The 19,608-nt window shown below is 50.0% G+C and overlaps 1 protein-coding gene across 2 annotated transcripts in view; it reads left to right on the top strand.

Moving 5' to 3' along the window:
- The first annotated feature begins 8,600 nt into the window (after positions 1–8,600).
- NFATC2 (nuclear factor of activated T cells 2) overlaps positions 8,601–19,608 on the top strand; it is a 160,241-nt gene continuing 149,233 nt past the window's right edge. Inside the window, exon 1 of one of the 2 annotated variants that reach the window (XM_089897078.1) lies at positions 8,601–8,996. In XM_089897078.1, the coding sequence (XP_089753204.1) occupies positions 8,927–8,996 (70 nt within the window). In that variant the 5' untranslated portion in view covers positions 8,601–8,926. The remainder of the gene's footprint in view (positions 8,997–19,608) is intronic. The other variant, XM_089897079.1, reaches the window with a different exon arrangement.

Below are 19,608 nucleotides of genomic sequence, written 5' to 3'. Positions count from 1 at the left end.
GCTTACTGGGCTGGACTGTGCAGAGGTGGCTCCTGCAACGTGGCCTGGTCCACGCCCCACTCAGATGCAGCCCCCCGGGACCCTGCGGCATTGTCTTGAGGTTCTGCCCCATCCGGTTGTTCTCTTTCGTGGCCCATTTCCTCTGACTGCAGATGAAGGATTGGAGCTGCTTCTAGACATCTTTCTGGGCTCCCAGGTACCTACCAGTGTCTCCTGGGAGAGGGAGGTTCCAACTGCTTTTCTAGTTCCTCATGGAGACCAAAGGGCTCAAGTAAGGACTGTCTTCCTACAGCTGCACTCACAGAGCCTAAGGCTCCCTAATATGTACCAGGTGCTATTTTAAGCACCCTTATGTGTGCTAACTCTTCACAACAGCTCTCCCATTGGGTAATATTACTCCCATTTTGTAGATGAGGAAACCAAGGTACAGAGAAGATAAGTAGCTTGGTCACAAAACTGGGGAGAGGCAGAGCTGGGATTTGCACCCAGGCCAGCTGGCTCTGGAGCCTCTTTTTTTTTTTTAAAGTTATTTATAATTTTTGGCTATGTTGGGTCTTTGTTACTGCGTGCGGGCCCTGTCCAGTTGCGGCGAGCTGGGGCTACTCCTCGTTGCAGTGTGTGGGCTTCTCATTGCCGTGGCTTCTCTTGTTGTGGAGCACGGGCTCTAGGCACGTGGGCTCCAGTAGTTGTGGCTCACGGGCTCTAGAGCTCAGGCTCAGCAGCTTTGGTGCATGGACTTAGCTGCTCTGTAGCATGTGGGAGCTTCCTGGACCAGGGCTCAAACCCCTGTCCCCTGCATTGGCAGGCGGACTCCCAACCACTGCGCCATCAGGGAAGTCCCTCTGGAGCCTCTTAACCCCACCCATGGCCATCTTCTGAAGCGCATATCTGATCCATGTTACTCAGTGTCTCTGTACTTGATGTCTTTATACTCTTAAAGTGAAATCCATATTGACTAGGAAGCAAGTTCAGCTGTTGTACCAAAGATCCACAAATAGCAGGAGATTCAACAAGTTATTATTATTATTTTTCTTAGAAAAGAACCTGGGTGGGAGGTCCAGGGTTGATATGGAGGCACCATGATCCTTAGGGACCTGAGCTCCTTCCATCTGGCATATTTGTCTTCATTAACACAGTTTCTATCTCATGGCCCAAAATGGCTGCTTGAGCTCCTACCATCAAGTCTCCATTTTAGCAGGAAGGGGAGAAGGGGAAGTGGATCATATGTCCTGTCTCTTTAAGGGTTTGATTCCAGGCTCTTCTGCCATGTGACCTATGGTAAGTCATTTAATGTCTTTCATCATCTTTGAAAATAAAATTGAATTTCTTTCAAAGGTTATGAGGATTAGATGAGTTAATACATGTCAAACTCTTGGAAAAGGGCAAAGTGTAAACCCTCAGTAAATTTTAGCAACTATTATTATTGATGCCGTTTAGATGACACTGTTCCTGACAATCCCCACCCCCACCCCCGTGACTAGGTTATGTTGCTCTCTCATGTGTTTTTTGGCTCCCCAAGCCTCTCCCATCACAGCAGTAGAGCCCTGCTTTGTAATGTGTGTTGACCTTTCTTGTCCCCACTGAATGGAGAGTTCCCCAAAGACATGCACTCTCTGTCTTGTTTTCTCACTGTATCCCCAGCAGCAAGTTCAGGACCACAAGGCAGGTGCCCAGAAAACTTGTTGAATGTATGAAAGAATGAATATTTCCAGTGACAGCAGGTTCACTACCATAGAGGAGACTTCCTCAGGGCTTTTGCACATGCTGTTCCCTCTGTTCTGAATGAGTTCCCCAGCTAGCTGCATCGCTAGTTCTCATACTTCATTCAGTTCTGCTCGTGTCACCTCTTCAGTGAAGCCCTCCCTGACCACCCTGGTTAAAACTGGCTCCTTTCCCCATCATAGCTCCACTTTCTGTTTCTTCCTTGGCATATATCACCACTCATCTATGTCGTCTGTATTCATGTGTTCTCTCTTGATCTCCCCCCTGGACAGTAAGCCCGATGAGGACAGCATCCTATATCTGCTTTTCTCATGGCTGCATTCCAGTGCCCAGAATATTGCAGGTATGTGACAATATTTGTGAAACGAATAAACAAAGCAACAAGACAGGCCTATTGATTTTTAAAATATGAGGAGAAAAATTCTAGGTATATGCACCTCAGTCCCTTTTTTTTTTTTTTTTAAACAAAAGGCCTGAATGTTTCAAGCTTAGCTCTCAGAAGAATGCAAACGAGATAAACCTTTCCTTCTCCCTGCCTTTCTCTTTCTTCTGCCGGCAGAAGGAAGCCAAGCCAAGCCGATTCCCTCTCCCTCCACGTCAGCTCTCCAGCTTCTAGGAAAAACTTCCCCCACCCTGCGGGCCTGGGGCATCCCGAGGGCTGCCGCTGGCCTCTTGTCACATCCCGGTTCAGCAGCGGAGGGAGCCCCGCGGAGGGGCAGGCTCTCGCTGGAAACGCGCTGTCAGCAGCCCGGTGAGCTGGCAGAGAACGCCGGGGGTTCTCTCCAAATGCCTCGGAAATCTCCCTGTTGGGTCACATTCCGGCTTGAGGGACCCTGGGATAACCAGGGCTCTGGGTTGGCAGCCAGTGGCTGATTGGGAGGTAGCAAGATTCAGCCCTTCTGAGTTGGAAAAAGCGGTGCTGGGTATTATTTTGGGAAGAGTCAGTCATGAGAACCTCCAAGAGCAGATCAGGGAGGCTATTAAAAGCAAGACAATGTATTTTAAAATGAACCAGGCCGGGGAGACACCTCGCTCCCTGCCACAGCCAGGGAACTGGGAGTTCTTTCCGGATGAGGTGAACCTTTCCATCGCTTGGAAACGGGGAAAGCCTCTCCAGCTACCCAGCCACCACCCCGTTCCTTCTTCCCTGCCAACCCCAGCTGAGCATCTCATCCGTCTCCTCGGCCACGTGACGGAGTGAGGGTCCTCCCTGGCCAGCTGAAAAGGTGGCCAGACACTCAGGCTTGCCTGCCATTCATTCGACAAACCTTGAAGGGACCTGGGAGTACGGCTCCGGGGCCAGGCTGCCACTATCCAAGTTCACGCTGTCTGCTCCTTACTATTTGGTGACCTTGGGTCTCTGTGCCTAAGTTTCCTCACCTGCAAAATGGGGATAACAGTAGTCTTCCTCCTACAGAGTTGTCGTGAGGACCAAATGAATTGGTATATAAGGAGGGCTTGGGAGGGAGCCTGTCACAGAGACATCACTCAGTAGACATATGATAGGTTGATTTACTGAGTACCCACCAGTTCCAGATGTCATTCCAAGCCCCAAGTAAGACAGGCATGGTCCTCTTTTCCTAGTCTGAGTCATAACCAAGTAAACAAACTGACGAGACAACTTTACATTCTGTTATTTACTCATCAAAGCTTTTTGAGGTCCAGCCATATGCCAGGCATCGTTCTTGGTGCTGAGGAGGCAGCAGTGAATAAAACAAAGTCCTGCCCTTGTAGAGTTTATATTTTAGTTGGGAGGCAGGGGAGACATGCGATAGACAAGTGAATATGTAATTTATTTGTGGTAAGTGGTGAATGCGCTACAGAAATACAACAGGTGTTGTGATTGAGATTTGTGGAGTGGGGTTGGGCTTTAGGGCAGAGGAGCAGATTTTAGAGATGAAGGTCATGGAAGAATGTGTTCATAGGGTGACACCTGAACTGAGACCAAGAGGATGAAAGAAACTGGCCATGAGAGATCATGGGACAAAGTGTTCCAGGTAAAGGGGTAAGGAAGCGCAAAAGCCACGAGGCGGGACCAGGTAGGAAAGGACCGTGAGGCTGGAGCAGGTGAGTGAATGGGAGAGGGAGGGAGATGAGATTGGACACGTGGGTTGGGTCAGGTCTTGGAGGCCTTCGTATTAGTTTGCTGTTCCCTCCAAACTTAGCACTTAAAGGAACAAGCATGTAATATCTCTGTGGGCCTGGAGCAGCTTAGTTGGTCCTTGTGGCTGCATCATCTGAAATCTTGGCTGTTGGTAGGAGGCCTCAGTTCCTCACCATGTGATCTCTCCCAAGTGCTGCTTGAGTGTCCTCACAACGTGGCAGCTGGCTGCCCCCAGAGTGAGTGATCCAAGACAGAAAGGCAGAAGCCACACTTCTTTTATAACCTAGCCTCAGTATTCACATGCCGCCATTGTGGCAATGTCCTACTGTTACACAGGGTGGGAGGGCCTGGACAAGAACAAGAATGCCCAGGTGGGCACCACTGGGACCTTCTTAGAGGCTGGCTATGACAGCCATGGTGAGGTATCTGGATTGTATTCTAAGAGGGATGGGAAATCTCTGAAATGGTATCTTTGATGTATCTTGCATAACTGCTGTAAGTAGTGGCAAGATGATAGTAATTTTAGTACAATTATTGAGTGCTTCCTTTATACCAGGCACTGCACTTAGTGTTTCATTAGACACAACGTCATCACATCCTCATGTCTCCCTAAGACGTTGGTATGGCTCCCTTTTACAGATGAGGAAGCTTGCAACCTCCCCAAAGAAATGCTATCCAAGGCAAGCCCTCCTCCCACTGGAGGCCCGTGGAATTACCCAAGTAAAGAGAAAAGAGTGGGGATAGGAGGAGAGAGGAAGCAGCCCGCTGGAAGGCCCTGCAGCGAGGAAGGACACAGATGATTGGGGCCTCTGAGTACTTCTGGAGTTCAAAGGCGTCAGAGGTGAGCGATGAGGCTGGAAGGGGTGGGGTGAATTTGATAGGTCTTAGACCACATATGGGATTCTGGACTTTATGCTAAAGGTAATTATAATCCAGTGGAGCAACTGAATTGACACTTGAGAGGCAGCGTTGCCTGGTAGGTCGGAACCCGGGCTCTAGAGTCAGGTGCTTGGGGTTCTAATCCCATCTCTGCCATCTACTGGCTGTGCAACCTAGAGCAAGCTGCATAACCTCTCTGTGCTGCAGTTTCCTCCTCTGTAAAATGATAATCCTAGGATTATTGAGAGGAGTCAATGAGTTCATACCTGCCCCACAGCAAGTACTCAGTAACTGGTCACGTGATAAGAGATCAGTAACCCTCACCATTCTGGTTTTCATACATCTGGGTCTGTCCCACTTTCTGTGTTTGAGACACGTGGGAGTCCAGACCAATTCTAACTGCTGTCTACCTTCCAGCCATGAAGGGGTTGGCGGTCAAGGTGACCGACAGGTGAGGATGACACTTGGGCTATAAACGCAGTGAGAGGACCAGTGGGTTCTCTCCTTGAAGCTGCCCAAGTCCTCTTAAATATTCCTGGTGTTGAATCAGTTGTCTGGGTAGCACCAGTAAGTGATGTCTCAGCAGAAATACCTGCGTTTCTTATTTGGGAGGCTGTTGGAGGGAAGAGATTCTAATAAAAGGCTTCCCCGGTGATTCAAGGTCTCCTTCAGCCCAGATGTCTTGCAGTCTCCCTGGACCTTTCTCCCCATCGCCACCTGGACGCCTTCTATTTGCTTTGATTCAGCTTCTCTTTCCTTTTTCCTCATATGCTGGCACGTTCCCACCCCAGCTGAGAGCTTCTATTTTGGGGAGTTTTCGTGGATAATTTTGTGGGCGGAAGCTCTCCCCCCCCACCCAGCATCCCTTAAAAAAAGGGAGAGTGCTCGAGAGAAGTGAAAAACAGTGGGTGGTTCAGTTCAAAAGGACAAAATATTTCTTGCCCTGGCACTGGGAGAGGAAAGAAATTGTCTGAGGAACCTAAGAGCAGCTAAACTAAGAAGCTGAAACCTGCAGCCCATAAGGGCAAATTAGGTGACTCAGCTACCACTACCCCGGCTCCACTCCTTATAGTATTAACGTGCTTTAAAAGGGAAAAATGCTTAACTGTGACAAAGAGTGGGCTCTATAAAAATGTGCCTAATGCTTATTCTACCCAGTTCCAAAAGGCGTCCCCCTCTCGGCACCTGTGGAGACCAGGACTCGCCTCTGAGGCCTGAGCCTGGGTGGGACTGAGTCTAAAATTATCCCCGATAATGAGTCTGGCAGAGGAGGGCCCAGCGTGCTCATTTCCTGCCTTGCTTCTGGCCTCCAAGACCTCGGCTCCCAGGGAGGCCTCTGGGAGGCAGGGGCTGTGGTGCCAAGAACATGGGCTTTGTGGCCAAACAGAGTTGGGTTCCGATCTGGACTGACTGTGTGGACATCAACTCACGGAGCCTCGGTTTGCTCATCTGTAAACACGGCTCCCAGCGTCAAGCTCAGGGGGATGGTAAAATGGACTAGATGTTGCAAAAAGGCTGCTTCATGCCCTGGATGCAGCTGAGTTTAATAAAGGGCAGCCTGGAGTTGAAGGGCATGGACTGCAGGGTCGAACAGTCTTAATCCTGGCTTAATGACCACTCACTCCTTGAGTGTAGGAAGGCTTAAAGTATTGGGGTGGCCAAAAATTTCGTTCGGATTTTTCCAGAAGATCTTATCTAACCCTATACACACACACATATATACACGCATATATACATTTTAAGCATTTATCATATACCTTCATGTTCTTAGCATCACATCCTGACATCAACTCTTAGGAAGGCACTAATAGTGTCCCCATTTTACAGAGTGGGTAAGTGACTCCATGGCAGAGCCAGGCATCTGATTCTAGAGACTGCACTTTATCCTGCCTCTCAGGTTGCCTAAGCCCCCGTTGCCCTACAGAACTTTCTACAGTGATGGAAATGTTCTCTTCTGTGCTGTCCAACTTGGTAGCCACTAGCCACCTGTGGCTTTTGAGCACTTGAAATATGGCTCATGCATCAAAGAACAGACTTTTAGCTTTTATTTAATTGTTAATTAAATTTCAAGAGCCACATGTGGCTAGAGGCTACCCTCACACACAGTGCTGGGCTAAGCCCTCCCAGTGTCAACGTATTACTTTGCAGGGGGTCAAGGGACAGGAATTGATGGAGGACCCTACCTCAGGGCCTGGCACATAGTAGGTGCTGAGTTAGGAGTTGCTATTCAGAGCACTGCTATGTATGGCGGCTGTCTTCAGAGACGAAGGTTTATAGGTTTGCCTGCCGCGTGGATCACTGCGAAAGGAAGTTGAGTGCTGAGTTTCATTTGTGCCCAAGACTTTCCTGGTTTTAAAACTGCAAGTCCTGCCTCCCAGGGACCACCTCAATCCCAGGCAAACCAGGACAGTTGGTCACCCTGTTCTTGCCTCAGATGATGGAGTACAGAGTCCTCAGGGGATGGGGCTTCCTCAATAGGGTTCCTTGAAAAGAATCTCTTCCATGGCCTTCCAGGCTGCACTCCAGTATCTGCCGAGGAAACTAGCAGGCAAGGCTTCTGCCTTCTCTGTGCCTCGGTTTCTCTTTTGGAAAGTGGGGGAGAAGGCTCCCCTTCTTCTAGGGTGGCTGCAAGGTGTTTGAGGTAAGGTAGCATGGTAGGTGGGCAGGTATGGCTGCCCTTTGGGGGGACAGTGTTACTTCAGATGGAGGCCGCCCTGGCTGAAGCGGGCTTTGAAGCGAGGTGGGTGGGCTCGGGGGCTTTGTGGGACCGCGTCTCCAGCAGGAGTCGTCATGTCTGAGAGCCCAGCGAGGCTTTTGTGGGTCAAGGTATGGAATACAGAGTGGTCCCCCGGATGAAGCCAATGTGTCTTCAAGTTCAAGTCTGTCTGTAAGAAAGTGGGGAGGGGCTGATGCGTCACCAGCCTTGGTGCGGCCCCCAGTTTTATCAGAGCCCACAACAGCATCTGAAAGGGCCGTTTTCAAAGCTGGCTTTATCTGGGGGCCCCCGATTCCCCACCCTGTGCGGGGGTGAAGAGGCAAATCCAGGCTATGTTCAGAAAAAGCGTTTTGACAGCAGGACCTCCCCACCGGCCTTCCGGGGTCTGTGGCCTGTTGACGGGAGACACGCGTGGCATCCCCTGGACCTTCTTCTGGAGGCTGTGCAAAGTTCATGACATCCCTTCCCTTTATTTTCCTGTTTATTCAGAGCATGTGTAAACACATGGGTTGCCTGGTTTCCGCGTCTCTGTGGCCATTTCATTATTGCTGGAGCCTCTGAGCATCACTGCAAACCTTGGGTTTTCTAAATGAATCTAAAAATAGACCTCTTTGAAAAAAAATCTTGGAGAGTTGACATAAGGCACCGTTATTTATTTCTTTTCCCTCCTCCCCCTCCCCCCGCCTTCTCCCCCCTCCCTCCTCTTCCCCCTCAGCCCTGAGCACAAAAATCTGGGCAGCCAGAGGCCCCGAGGGACTGGGAAGGGCCCCTGGGTCAGTGTCCGGGGGTCTCGACCACCTGGGGTGTTGATTTGAGCCCTGGGCGGCTTTCTCGGAGAGATGCCCGCTTGGAAAACGGGGGGGGGCGGGGGGGGTTGGGAGTCTTGGGCATGATTTATGCGAAGCTGCAGCGTGCTAGGGAGGCGGCGGCTGGAGCAATCCTTGCAAGCAGCCTCCTGGAGCTCCTGCAAGGCCGACTTGGACACTCCCACGCCCCCACCCCCTTCTCCTCGCCGTCGCCCGCATCGCTCCCTCTCCCTGACTTTTCTCCCGAACAATCAGGGACTTGTGCTGGCGGCCGAGGGAGCCACGGAGCTGGCTGGCCGCGGAGGAGGCGACGTCATGGATTCCTGAGTGTGAAGTTTGCAGGAAAGCCCTTAGTTTTGGAGATGGACGGGATCCAGTGGTTTCCATGGCGCTGGATAAACAGGAGGAAACAGTGAGGGAATCCCGTTATTTTACTGCATTGAAAGCCTATAAACACGGAGCGCGGGGAAGGAAGTCGCGTTCCCTCTCGAGTAAGCCTGAGCGCCGAGCCGCGCCGACTCCGCCGCGCCGGGAGCCGGGAGCCTGGAGGCGGGAGGCGCGCAGCTCCCGGGCCGCTCGCAGGCTCCTCGGCCAGGGCAGCCCCGCGAGCATGCTTTAGAGAGGACGGCGCCCCCTTGGCTCCTGGTCTACCCAAACAGACCCCTCTCGCCCCGCGCGCCGAAACCCCATCCCCTCCAGATGCAGAGAGAGGCTGCGTTCAGACTGGGGCACTGCCATCCCCTCCGCATCATGGGGTCTGTGGACCAAGGTAACTGACTCCCCCTCTATTCCAGACGCTTCCTCCTCCCACCTCTCAGCCCTTTCCCTTCTGCTCTCTTCCCGGGCAGCGCTTTCAGCTCCTGGCTGAGGTCGCGGGGAGGCCCGGGGACTCCGGTTTCCCAGGGCGCACAGGTAGCGTGGCCGGGAGGAGAGGCGCCCTCTCCCTGGCCAAGGAGGGAGACTGGGGAGCCGACTTCAGACCACTTCCCGCGGGGGCAGCGAAGTGTCCCAAGGCGGGATTCCCCAGGCCAGTCTGTCAAAAGGATTGTCCCCTCCATGGGACACCGGGAGGGATTCTCGCTACTAACCGCGGGCTGCTTAACTATTTCCGCGCTGGGCTTTTGACAGTGGATGCCATTCAGCTGTGTTATTATTATAATCATCATTATTTAGCTTTTTTTTTTTTTTAGGGGAACAGGCTTGGCATTTTACTATTTAGTAAATCTAGTAATGAAGACTTTGCTTTTTAACAAAGCAGCAGATGCTCTGGGACATTTAAACAATTTTCTTTCCCGTTTTTTGATGTGTCTCATGGATACAGTCCTCCAGCTCCCCCTTTAAAGTGCAATGTACCATCAGTTTGTTTTGCGATCCGATTACACTCTATTTTCCGTGTTTCTGTCTCTTTTTCCCTCCTCCTGGAGTTTGTCCTGGAATCATACTACTTGGATATTACGGGAGGGGCTTAATGTATACAAATATGATATGAAGATATCCCATCTGGCTGGGATTGTGGAGGGGTTTAGGCTGTACACTAATGAATCTGACTTTAAAAATGGAAACCAGGCGATGTGATGTGTTTTTCAGAGGCCAGCCCTGCAAATAGTGGGGGGCACTGCCCGGAGGGCAGGGCTGCAAGAGTTAAATGAAATAAATATGCGTAGGAGGAGTTAGCTTCGTGTCATAAAATCAGAGTTGAATGTAGGTTTTGTGCTCTGCGTGGCTGATTAAAGTTCTGGGGGGGGGGGGGAGAAATGACAATTTCAGTAAATAAACCTAAGGGGCTTTTTTTTGAAAACCGGAATGGGACCAAATGCCTCAGGTTAGGTAGATGGTGCGCTTTGCCACAGCGGACCTCAGTGACATATATTTTTAGTTGAGTTGCGCTTTTGAAAGCAAGACCCTGCCAGCGCCTTGAATGTTTTAACTGGTACCAGTTTATCCTGTTCTCTGCTAGTGGTTAAGCCTATGACATAATGGCCAAAAAATGTTACTAATATTGCATCACCTGTAAAAGGGATGCTCTGAGACAGGCGACAGATATATTAAGGACGCAAATTGGTTTTTATTGCCGTATATACTGAAACACAGTATTTGATGTTATGATGGTGGGAGGACAGACTAACGCCAGATTTAGGTCAATTCGGAGAGAGAGAGCGAGAGCTGGGAAGAGAAATTGGACGTCTGTTTTACTGTGTGATCTCACACAAGCTTCACATTTTGTTGGCGCTGCTACACCTCTGCTCCAGGTTTGTGAACTTGGTCCTCTCTCAAGGTTTTGAAGTGAAGTGTGTGTATTCTGTGTGTGCATGTGCATCGCCTAGCCTCCCCAGCCCACGCTCATGTGTGCAGGGACTGTGAGAACGTGTATGCCAGTTTGTGTGTCCACATGTGGGAGACAGGGCACCGCATTGTTCCCGGCAAACGACGCTTGGCATATGCCAGAGCAACTGGGCACACAGAATGCAACTCCAGGCATCAAAGGCAGCTGGAGTGAGAGGCACTTCGACCGTGCCCTGCACTGGGGCCTCCTGAGGGAAACCCAAATGGCCCTTCAAACTCAAACACCACCACGAGTGTAGGGGCAGATCTGAGGGTGCCTGCAGATGGGTGGGGTCATTAAATAGCAAATAGAAATATTTGCATGGTAAGAAAATACTGACCTTGCTGTGCAGTTTTGGGTCAAGGGCCTGGGCAAAACTGAAGATCTGAAAGAGGTGTGTTCAGTTTTATCTGAAGTGGGATGATGGAAAGTATTTCAGGAATAAACAAACCCAGGGTGAGCTCTGCTCACTCCCAGACCCAAACTCCCTGCCTTCTGCCTGGGTTAGGATTTCTGCTTAGCTACATTGCAGCTGTGTGATCTTAGGCGAGTGACTTAACCTCTCTGGGCCTCAGTTTCCACATCTGTAAAATGGAGCCAATAATAATGTCTCCCTTAACAGAGATTGTGAGAGTCAGTGAGGTAGCACACATAAAGCATCTAAAATGCTGCCGTGCTTATAGTCAACGCTAGATAAACGTTAGCTGCAATTCCTATTGAAAATGCAAAACAATAACTTGTATTGATATAGAAACTGGATTTCACGGCAAAAATTCTTTGAAGAGATGCAGTACTTTAAACCTTTCATCAAGGGACTTTATAACTTATTGGAGCTTCACGGTGACACAGATTGGGCTAAGATTATGGCTTGTGAAGCCTCCATTTCCTTACCTGCAAAAGGGAATAGTGACGACCTCACAGGGGTGTCGTGAGCATCGTATGAAATCGTGCGTATAAAACACTTACCTCTGGGCTTAACGTGCCGTTAATACACGCTGGATGCTATTATTTTCTGACAGTTGAGGATGAGAGCCAGCGTCGCCCGTGGTCACACAGTAAGTTCGTAGCACAATGCCTGGCGCACGGTAAGGGCTCTGTTGCCTTCCGCAGGCGTGAGAGCAGCCACATTATGAGTATGGACTGGAAGCAGCAGGGTGAAGTATTTTGCAAGTATCAAGCCTTTTAATTGTCAGGGCCACTGTTCACCACAAGTGCTGTGATCAGCGTCTCCTTCACAGAGGAGTGGAGTGAGGCACAGAGAGGGGCAGTAACTGGCTGAGTGCTGCCTAGCAGGGAACTGGTGGAGACTGTAATTCGAACCCAGGCCCTTGGCCACATGCTCTGCTGCCTCTGGAACTTACTAATGTTATCATAATTTTTAATCACGTCATTTGACAGATGAGGAAACTGAGGCAGACCAGAGCCTTGTCCTGGGCTTTTTTGCCAACACCGTGTTGTTCCTTGACATATCCTGGAAGAGAAGGAAGTGTGGGAGGATGTGGAGCGTATGACCATCATTTGGAGACGGGGAAACTGAGGCAGCCACTGATTTGTCCCAAGCGGAGGGTGAGTCAGGGAGAGCTCCTTGCCTTGCCTCAGGGAAATGAAAGCACAGTGTTTCCATTTCCACTAGCGGAAGAAAAGTCCCCATATGGCCAGGAGGCTGTAAAGCCAGCTCTACTTTCTGTCCACACAGAACTGAGACCCCGTCCAAGGGCCCCTCCTCCTGGCTGAGCCCCTCCCTGGCTACCCAGATGGCCCCTCCTCCAGCAAGGCCTTCCGGGTCTCTCCTTCTCTTCCCAGAACTTCAGGGAGAATCACTTACTTTCCCAGATGCGTCTCCGACTGCCTTTATTAAGACTTTCCTTAGCTGGATTGTAAGCTTCCTGAGGACAGGGCCAGGTCTCCTGTTTCTGTGAACCTCTGGTGGATCCCAGGTAATGTTTCTACACCCAAGATGTCAACAGCTTGAGATCTGAGTGAGGGGTTCAAATCTTGACTCTGCCACTTGCTGGCTGCGTGACCTCATGCAAGTAACTTCATTCTCCTGTGCCTCAGTTTCCCCACATATGAAAAAATGATAGTAATATTGTCTGGAATATTGGTTAATCTATTGAACAACTGAAGTATCAACCAATCAGCACAGCAGGAGCGGGATCCCAAGAGACTCCCCTGCTGGGCAGGGCTTTAACCCTTTATTTGCTGAATTGTAGAGAGGGTCTCAAGGCAGCAGAGGCCCTTGAGGGGGGGAGGACAGTCATCATTTACCAATCTATGGAGAGTTTCAATCTTTTAGTAAACAATATGAACCTCAAAGTACCCACTTAATTACTAAGTGCTGTTATTATTAGTGTACAACCCATTAATTCAATATTTATCCTCACACACACACACCCAAAAATCCAACCTAAAAAACCAATTACCAAGTGCCTCCCCACACATATTCTCATTGGCTGGCTCTCTCTTACTACACACATGAGTGATTATTTCACTTCTTAACCTGGAAGAAGCCAGGCAGGTTCCTATTTTTGTTCCTTTGCTAGAACAGGAATTTGAGACTCCGACTGCCCAGACTAGAGAGGAGGCCTCCTCTGGCCTCCCCGGGCCTCCACCCTGGTGCTGCCCCACCCCGTACTCATCACATTGGTGGTCGTTGTCCGTGCCCTGTCTCTGTCTTCCTCCAGACTTGAACTCCGGGAACCAGAAACCACAACTGTCTTATTCACCCTTGTGGCCCCAGTGCCTGGAACAGTGCCTGGTACTTAATAGGTGCTCAGTACTTTTTTTGTTCAATGGATGGAGGAATGAATGAATGAATGAGGCACAGTAGGGGTGATATGACCTGTTAAGGCCACAGAATTAAGACTTAAACTCTGGGGGCTTCCCTGGTGGTCCAGTGGTTAAGGCTTTGCCATCCAACGCAGGGGTTGTGGGTTCGATCCCTGGTCGGGGAGTTAAGATCCCACGTGCCAAAAAACCAAAAAACATAAAACAGAAGCAATATTGTAACAAATTCAAAAAAGACTTTAAAAATGGTCCACATCAAAAAAAAAATTATAAAAAAAAGACAAACTCTGAAGCACTGTGCCATCTTTCTGGCTCACTCGCTTCTGCCTCCTTTTGACAATGACAGAGGTTTTGACTTCCATGTTTTCCCACCAAGGGCTGGTGACCTAGGCGGGCTTCGTGCTGGGTCACCTACCAGGCACATGCCCTCATGTTGTTCTCTGGAATGAGTCAGCCCCAAACAACAAAAACGGCAGCCAGCACTTTCTGTGTGCCACCCATGTGCCAGGCCCCATCCCCAGAGCTTCCCACGGGCCGCCTCATTGGTCCTCAACCAGTTATGACCCCATCTTGCACAGGGAGGGGTAGCCACCGCCCCAGGGTCACATCGCTAATTGCAAAGCATGGAACCAATCGCACTCCACCATGTTGATCCCTGTTAGGCTGAATAATCATAGCAGAAGGGGATCTGTTTTCCCTACCAGACACGTACTGTAGGGCCAAGCACTTTACAGATATTCTCTCAGTGGATTCTCACAAAATAACCTGAGAGGTTGGTACGGAATATGATCCTCCCATTTCAGGAGCAGGAGACCGAGACAGGGCGTGATCAAGGCATTTAGAGGACAGAGCTGATGCCCACAGCTCAGCATTTAAGGGCCGCACGGGCCTATCTCTCCTGCTTCCTGCAGCAGGATCACCCGGCCAGACAGTGAGCTGGAGAGGGGGGCTGCAGCCCCTCCAGGAGCCCGCCCTCCACAGTTTGCAGTGGGAGTTCCTCCTGCCTTCCACCTTGCCTTTCTGGGCCACTCAGGAGCTCCTGGCGGCCCCCATCCCTTCCCTTTCCGGTTGGGACCTGCCAACAGAGACTCATTTCTTCAGAGCCCCTCTCAGTGGCCAAAGCCCCGCTGGGTGCTTCTTTGGCCCGACGCTCCAGCGCTCCCATTTCCGGTGCGGCCACTGCTGTCAGAGCCAGTCCGCGCCAGTCTGCTTACTCCTTGGCGCGGTCCGCTTCTTCCCTCTGCCTCGGCCTTGCCGGTCTTTCCACCTGGGGTCCCCGCTCCATTTTCTCACATCTTTCTTCAAGGCCCACCTCATTCCCATCTCCTCTTAGAAGCCCCCTTGACCATTTAATTCATCTTCATCGTTTTGAGCATCTACTCTGCACCAGTAACCCACCAAGATGCTGGGGATAAAGTGAACAAGACTGCTGGTGTCTGCCCTCATCAGGCAAACATCAAGGGAACAAACCAGGAATATCCAAGATAGTGTGGAGTGGTGTTAAGTGCTGGAGACCAAAATAGGGGGACAGGGCTGCGAATGACTCAGTATCTACGGGTGTGTAGCACGTGGGTGTATGAGTTTCCTGTGGCTGCCATCACAAATTACCACAAACTGGGTGGCTTAAAACAACAGAGATCTACTCTCTCATAGTTTCAGAGACAAAACGTGTGAAATCAAGGTGTCAGCAGGCCATGTTCTCTCTGAAGGCTCTAGGGCAGGATCCTTCTGTGTCTCTTTTAGCTCCTTGTGGCCCTTGGTGGTCCTCGGCGTTCCTTGGCTTGTAGCTGCATCCCTCTACTCTCCGCCTTCTTCCTGTGTGTACGTGTGTTCTGTCCTCTTGTAAGGACACCAGTCATTGGATTAGAGCCGTTAGCCCTAAGGACTTCATCTGAACTTGATCATATCTGCAGAGGCCCTCTTGCCAAATAAGATCACAGTCACAAGTACCTGAGGTTAGGGCTTGAACATATTTTGGGAGAGGGAAATCATTCAACACACAAGAGTAGGGATTGCTAGTTCACACGGCATGGTCCCCTCCTCTCTAAAGAGACATCTTATTCATTGACCTCTGAATGGTGAGGGATCTGCCTGTACAGGATCTGGGGGACAAGCATCCCAGGCAGAAGGAACAGAGAGTCCAGAGGCCTTGAGGAGAGACATGTGCTTGGGGTAGTCGATGAACAGCAAGGCCAGTGTGGCAGGAACAGAAAGGGGAAGAGGGGAAGTGTGATAGGAGACAGATCAAGGAAGCAAGGCAGAGCAGGACCCAGCAGGATCTTGTGAGCAGTGTGAAGTTCATTCTCATGGTAATGGGGAGGCATTGGGGAAATTTGAAGCAGCAGAGGGTGTGAGCTCATTAGCCTTTTCGTAGGATCCTACTGACCTTTAAGTGGGAAACGTCCTTTAGCCAGGTAAGAGTGGATGCTGAGGATACAGGTGGGAGGCTGTGACGGCTGCAGGTGGTGGCCTGGGCGGGAGATGACAGGAGCTGGGACCAGTGTGGGGAGGAGGAAGTGGGGAGGAGTTGGTACTTCTGTACCAACTGCCTGTAGAGCGTTCTCTTTTTCGGTTCTCAGACTGTGTTCCCTTGAGCCCCGGGGTTCTGCAGGGATGGTCCCTGTCTTTGGCACCTGAGGGTAGATGCTATTAATTTTGTGAATGATATGAACTGTTTCCAATGGGTCTTCCTCTTGGCCCAGCCTGGATTCCCCACGCCAGCTCCCCTTTCCCTCTCTGCTATCACTGGGAGTTATAAGACTTTTCGCAGCGTTTCATCTTGGTCCAAAAACGTCCCTTAGTGCATCCACCCTTAGCTAATAACCCAGGAACAGTGTGACTCAGTAATGAGTATCAGACTGGTGTGGGACAAAACCACTTCCGTGGTGGCATGTGTGTCTTCAAAAGTAACATCACAACCTACTCCGTGCCTTAGTTTCTTTAACTGAACAGCGGGGTGATAGTAATCTTTACACATGGCGGGTGCTTTGAGGTTTGAAGATCACGGCTGTGATGCTCTCAGTGTATATAAAGCGGTCAGTTCCTGTTAGCTGCCATTTACACTATTATTTTATTGTTTTAAATTCAAGTTGTTACTTTCCTTCAGCCTACTAACCTTCAAGTGTCCTTCCTGATTGGGATAAATCCATTTCCTACCAAATCTTTGGGGTCTTTTCTGGATGACCTAGTTCAATCACTCAACCAATGAGTTCAGAGGGATTTGTGGAGGACCTGCTATTGCAAGACACTGGCTAGGTGGTGTGGAGAATATCCAAGATATATAAGAAGCTCTCATTTGCATTTGAAAGTCAGATAAAGATTTTTTTTTTCCAAAGTCAGATAAAGAGACAATTGTGTGTGAAGCCATGTACATGCAAAGGAACTAAAAGTTTCCATGAAGTCTAATGACTGCTGATAGAGGAGTTTAAGAGAGAGAGGGCAAGAGCCGATGCCATGTGCTTTCTGCGGGCGGTGGGAGGGTGGGAGATGCTCTGGGGTGTGACTGTGCTGGAGGGAGGCTGGTGGAGGGTGGCCTGGAGATCCCTGAAGTTAGCTTGCTTGTGTGCGTCACTCCCTGACTTCAAAGATTATGAAATCGACACAGATGTTCGAGTCTGCAAGACCAGGGCAGGAGAGAGGCTGGAGATGCGCATCACGATACTGGGGGTGCGGTCATCTAGGAAGACAGCCTGGCTGACAGAAGGGTGATGGCAGAGAGAGGGAAAAGGCAGATGGTTGAGAAATAGTGGTGGGGCTGGGCAAAGACTAACCAATGCTCCATCCCCTAACTAATCCACCCTCTGCTGCCTGCCATTAAGGCTCTGATGCAGTAGAAGATGAAGCTCCCCTGGCAGAGGGATGGTGGCACCTCCTGTTTAATAAAAGGCAAGGACGGTAGCTTAAGGGCTAGGTGAGCGTGCTATTCGTGCTCTCCTGTAAATATAAGGCAGAGGGGAACGTGCTACGAAGCAAGGAATGAAGAGGACAAACAAAGCCAGGACAAAGTAGGTGAGCAGGGCCTAGGGAGAAGGAGTTAAGAGCCTGGAGACCAAGGTCTGGAGCTCACATACTCACAGGGACGGACAGGGGCAGCTGGGTGGGGCAGTGGTGACCTGAGAGCAATAGGCAGCCTCTACTCAGCCCCAGATGACGGATCCACCTGGGAATACAGACCCTGCGTATTGTGGCCTGATCTTCCCATTTTTGGGGAGATATCGGACACTTGGATTTTAAAATGAAATCTCTAAATTAAAAAACTGTTAGTTCAGATTAAAAAAAAAAAAATTACGGGCAAGGCCAAACATATGATGCCTGCAGGATGGGTTTGGCCGAGCTACTGCAGACCTGTGACCACCCCTGCTGTCTGAGGTGGCATCTTCTTACAGTCCACACCTTGGTTTGGGTTCCGGCTTTTAGTAGATCCCTGCTTTCCTAGAGCTTTTACCCTCAGTGCCTGGTCCCGGGGGGCCGCCAATTCCAACAAACTGCTTTCAGCTAAAATTGCCTCCTGGAAATTAGTTACCTCACAGCAGAGAAGTCCTGTTCAGGTTTCAAAAGATGATGTCCATCATAGATTGGCGTGAAAGTCAAGTTTGAAACTGTCTTGTTGTTCCCCCAATTCATAAGGAGCTCATTCCTGGAAAATGGCTTTGTGGGTAGGCAACGTGGAAGGGGGCGCTGAAAAACTCAAGTGATCAAAATGAATAATATTTTCATGGAATATTTTAGAAATCACAATTGATGCAAAAAATCCAAGATGAACCAAAAATAGAAATAAAAAGTTTAAATAAAGACGGGATCCGTATTACTCATCCTCCCTTTGCTTCAGGGTCCGGCACAGCTCTGCACAGCACTGTTACTGATTCTGTCTTTATTCGAAACGGAGCGATTTTGCTCACCATGGATTCTTTTTGCTTTAATTTTGATTTTTAAAAAACATAATATATTCAATTATTGAGGTGTTTGGTGCCCTCTTAAATTTTGCCTCGCTCGCCTCACTCTGGTTCCAGCCCTGGTGGAGTCAAATGCATCCATCTATAAATTGAAATATTAGCAACTAGGGTGGTAATCCCAGGATGTGCTTAAATTGAGGGGAGATCGCGTTTTGGAATCTGGTAAAGAAAATTCCTACTTTTCGGATTAAACACGTTTCAGTGCCTACTTATAGTCAGGCTTTTATTGCGATGGGGGTTGTCAGGATGTGGGGTTCGGAATGAGTAAAAGATGAACATATGAATAAAACATGCTGCAGAGATAAGGGCTATGAGGAACATAAAGCAGGGTCAGGGGACAGAGGAGGCCAGGGGATGCTATTTCTATGGGGATGGTCATGGAAGCTGACATTGGGCTGAGGAACGAACAAAGCAAGGAAGTGACAAATATCAGTGGGAATAGTAGGTGCAAAGGCCCTGGGGTGGGGTTGTGCTTGGCATTTTCAAGGACGATCAGGGTGGCAGAAGGGAGTCAGAAAACGGAAAATGGCAGGAGATAATACCTAAAGGGAGCTGGGGCAGGGGTGGTTTATCTAGGACCTTGTAGGCCAAGGTGCTTGTGTTTAATTCTCAACTTAATGGGAAGCCATGGGAGGTTTATCGGATGTATATTTTGAAAAGATCCCTTTCGCTGTTCCATGTAAGGGCCAATGTGGAAGGGAGGAGGGAGGAGGGAGGAGGGAGACCATGGAGGAGGCTATCATACTAGTCCGGGTGAGAGATGGTGGGGGGCTAGGATTGCTGGGGTGGGAGGAAGAACAGTGAAGTTGGTGAAAAACGGTGGGATTTGGGTTACGTTTTGAGGGTTTTTGATTTGCCGAGAGTTTGCACGTGGGTGTGAGCTGACGCGAGGAATAAAGGACTTACTCCTTGGTTTTCGGTGGGGGAATGGGATGAATGGGAGGGTGATATTTGAGCTGGGAACAGTGGGAGAGGAGCGGTTTCAGAGGATAACAGGGTTGGTTTGGACACGTGTATTTTGAGGGGCCTGTTGGATGCCCACATGGAGATGCTGGGTGGACAGTGGGATATGTGAGCCCAGATTTCAGGGGAGGGGTCCAGGCTGAGGCTAAAAATGAGCTTTGTACCAGAAGGGGGAAAGGAGGGCAGAGCTCTGCGTTGGCGGGGGTCATTCCAGGGCCAACTTGAAGGGGCCTCAGGACTCAGAGCCACCTGGAGTGGGGTGGGAGGGCCCCAGAGGGTGGTGCACCTCAGGTATTTGTATTCATGTGCAATGCTGCCTTCTAAGATGTAGCCTGGAAGAGGAAAAGAGATAACTC

The sequence above is a fragment of the Delphinapterus leucas genome, chromosome 15 (genome assembly GCF_059928025.1).
Source record: "Delphinapterus leucas isolate spDelLeu-1000000601 "Yukka" chromosome 15, BTC_Dleu_Yukka2, whole genome shotgun sequence".
Lineage (NCBI taxonomy): Eukaryota > Metazoa > Chordata > Mammalia > Artiodactyla > Monodontidae > Delphinapterus > Delphinapterus leucas.
The sequence above is the reverse complement of the archived record's forward strand: the minus strand, read 5'-3'. Positions and strand labels throughout refer to the sequence as shown.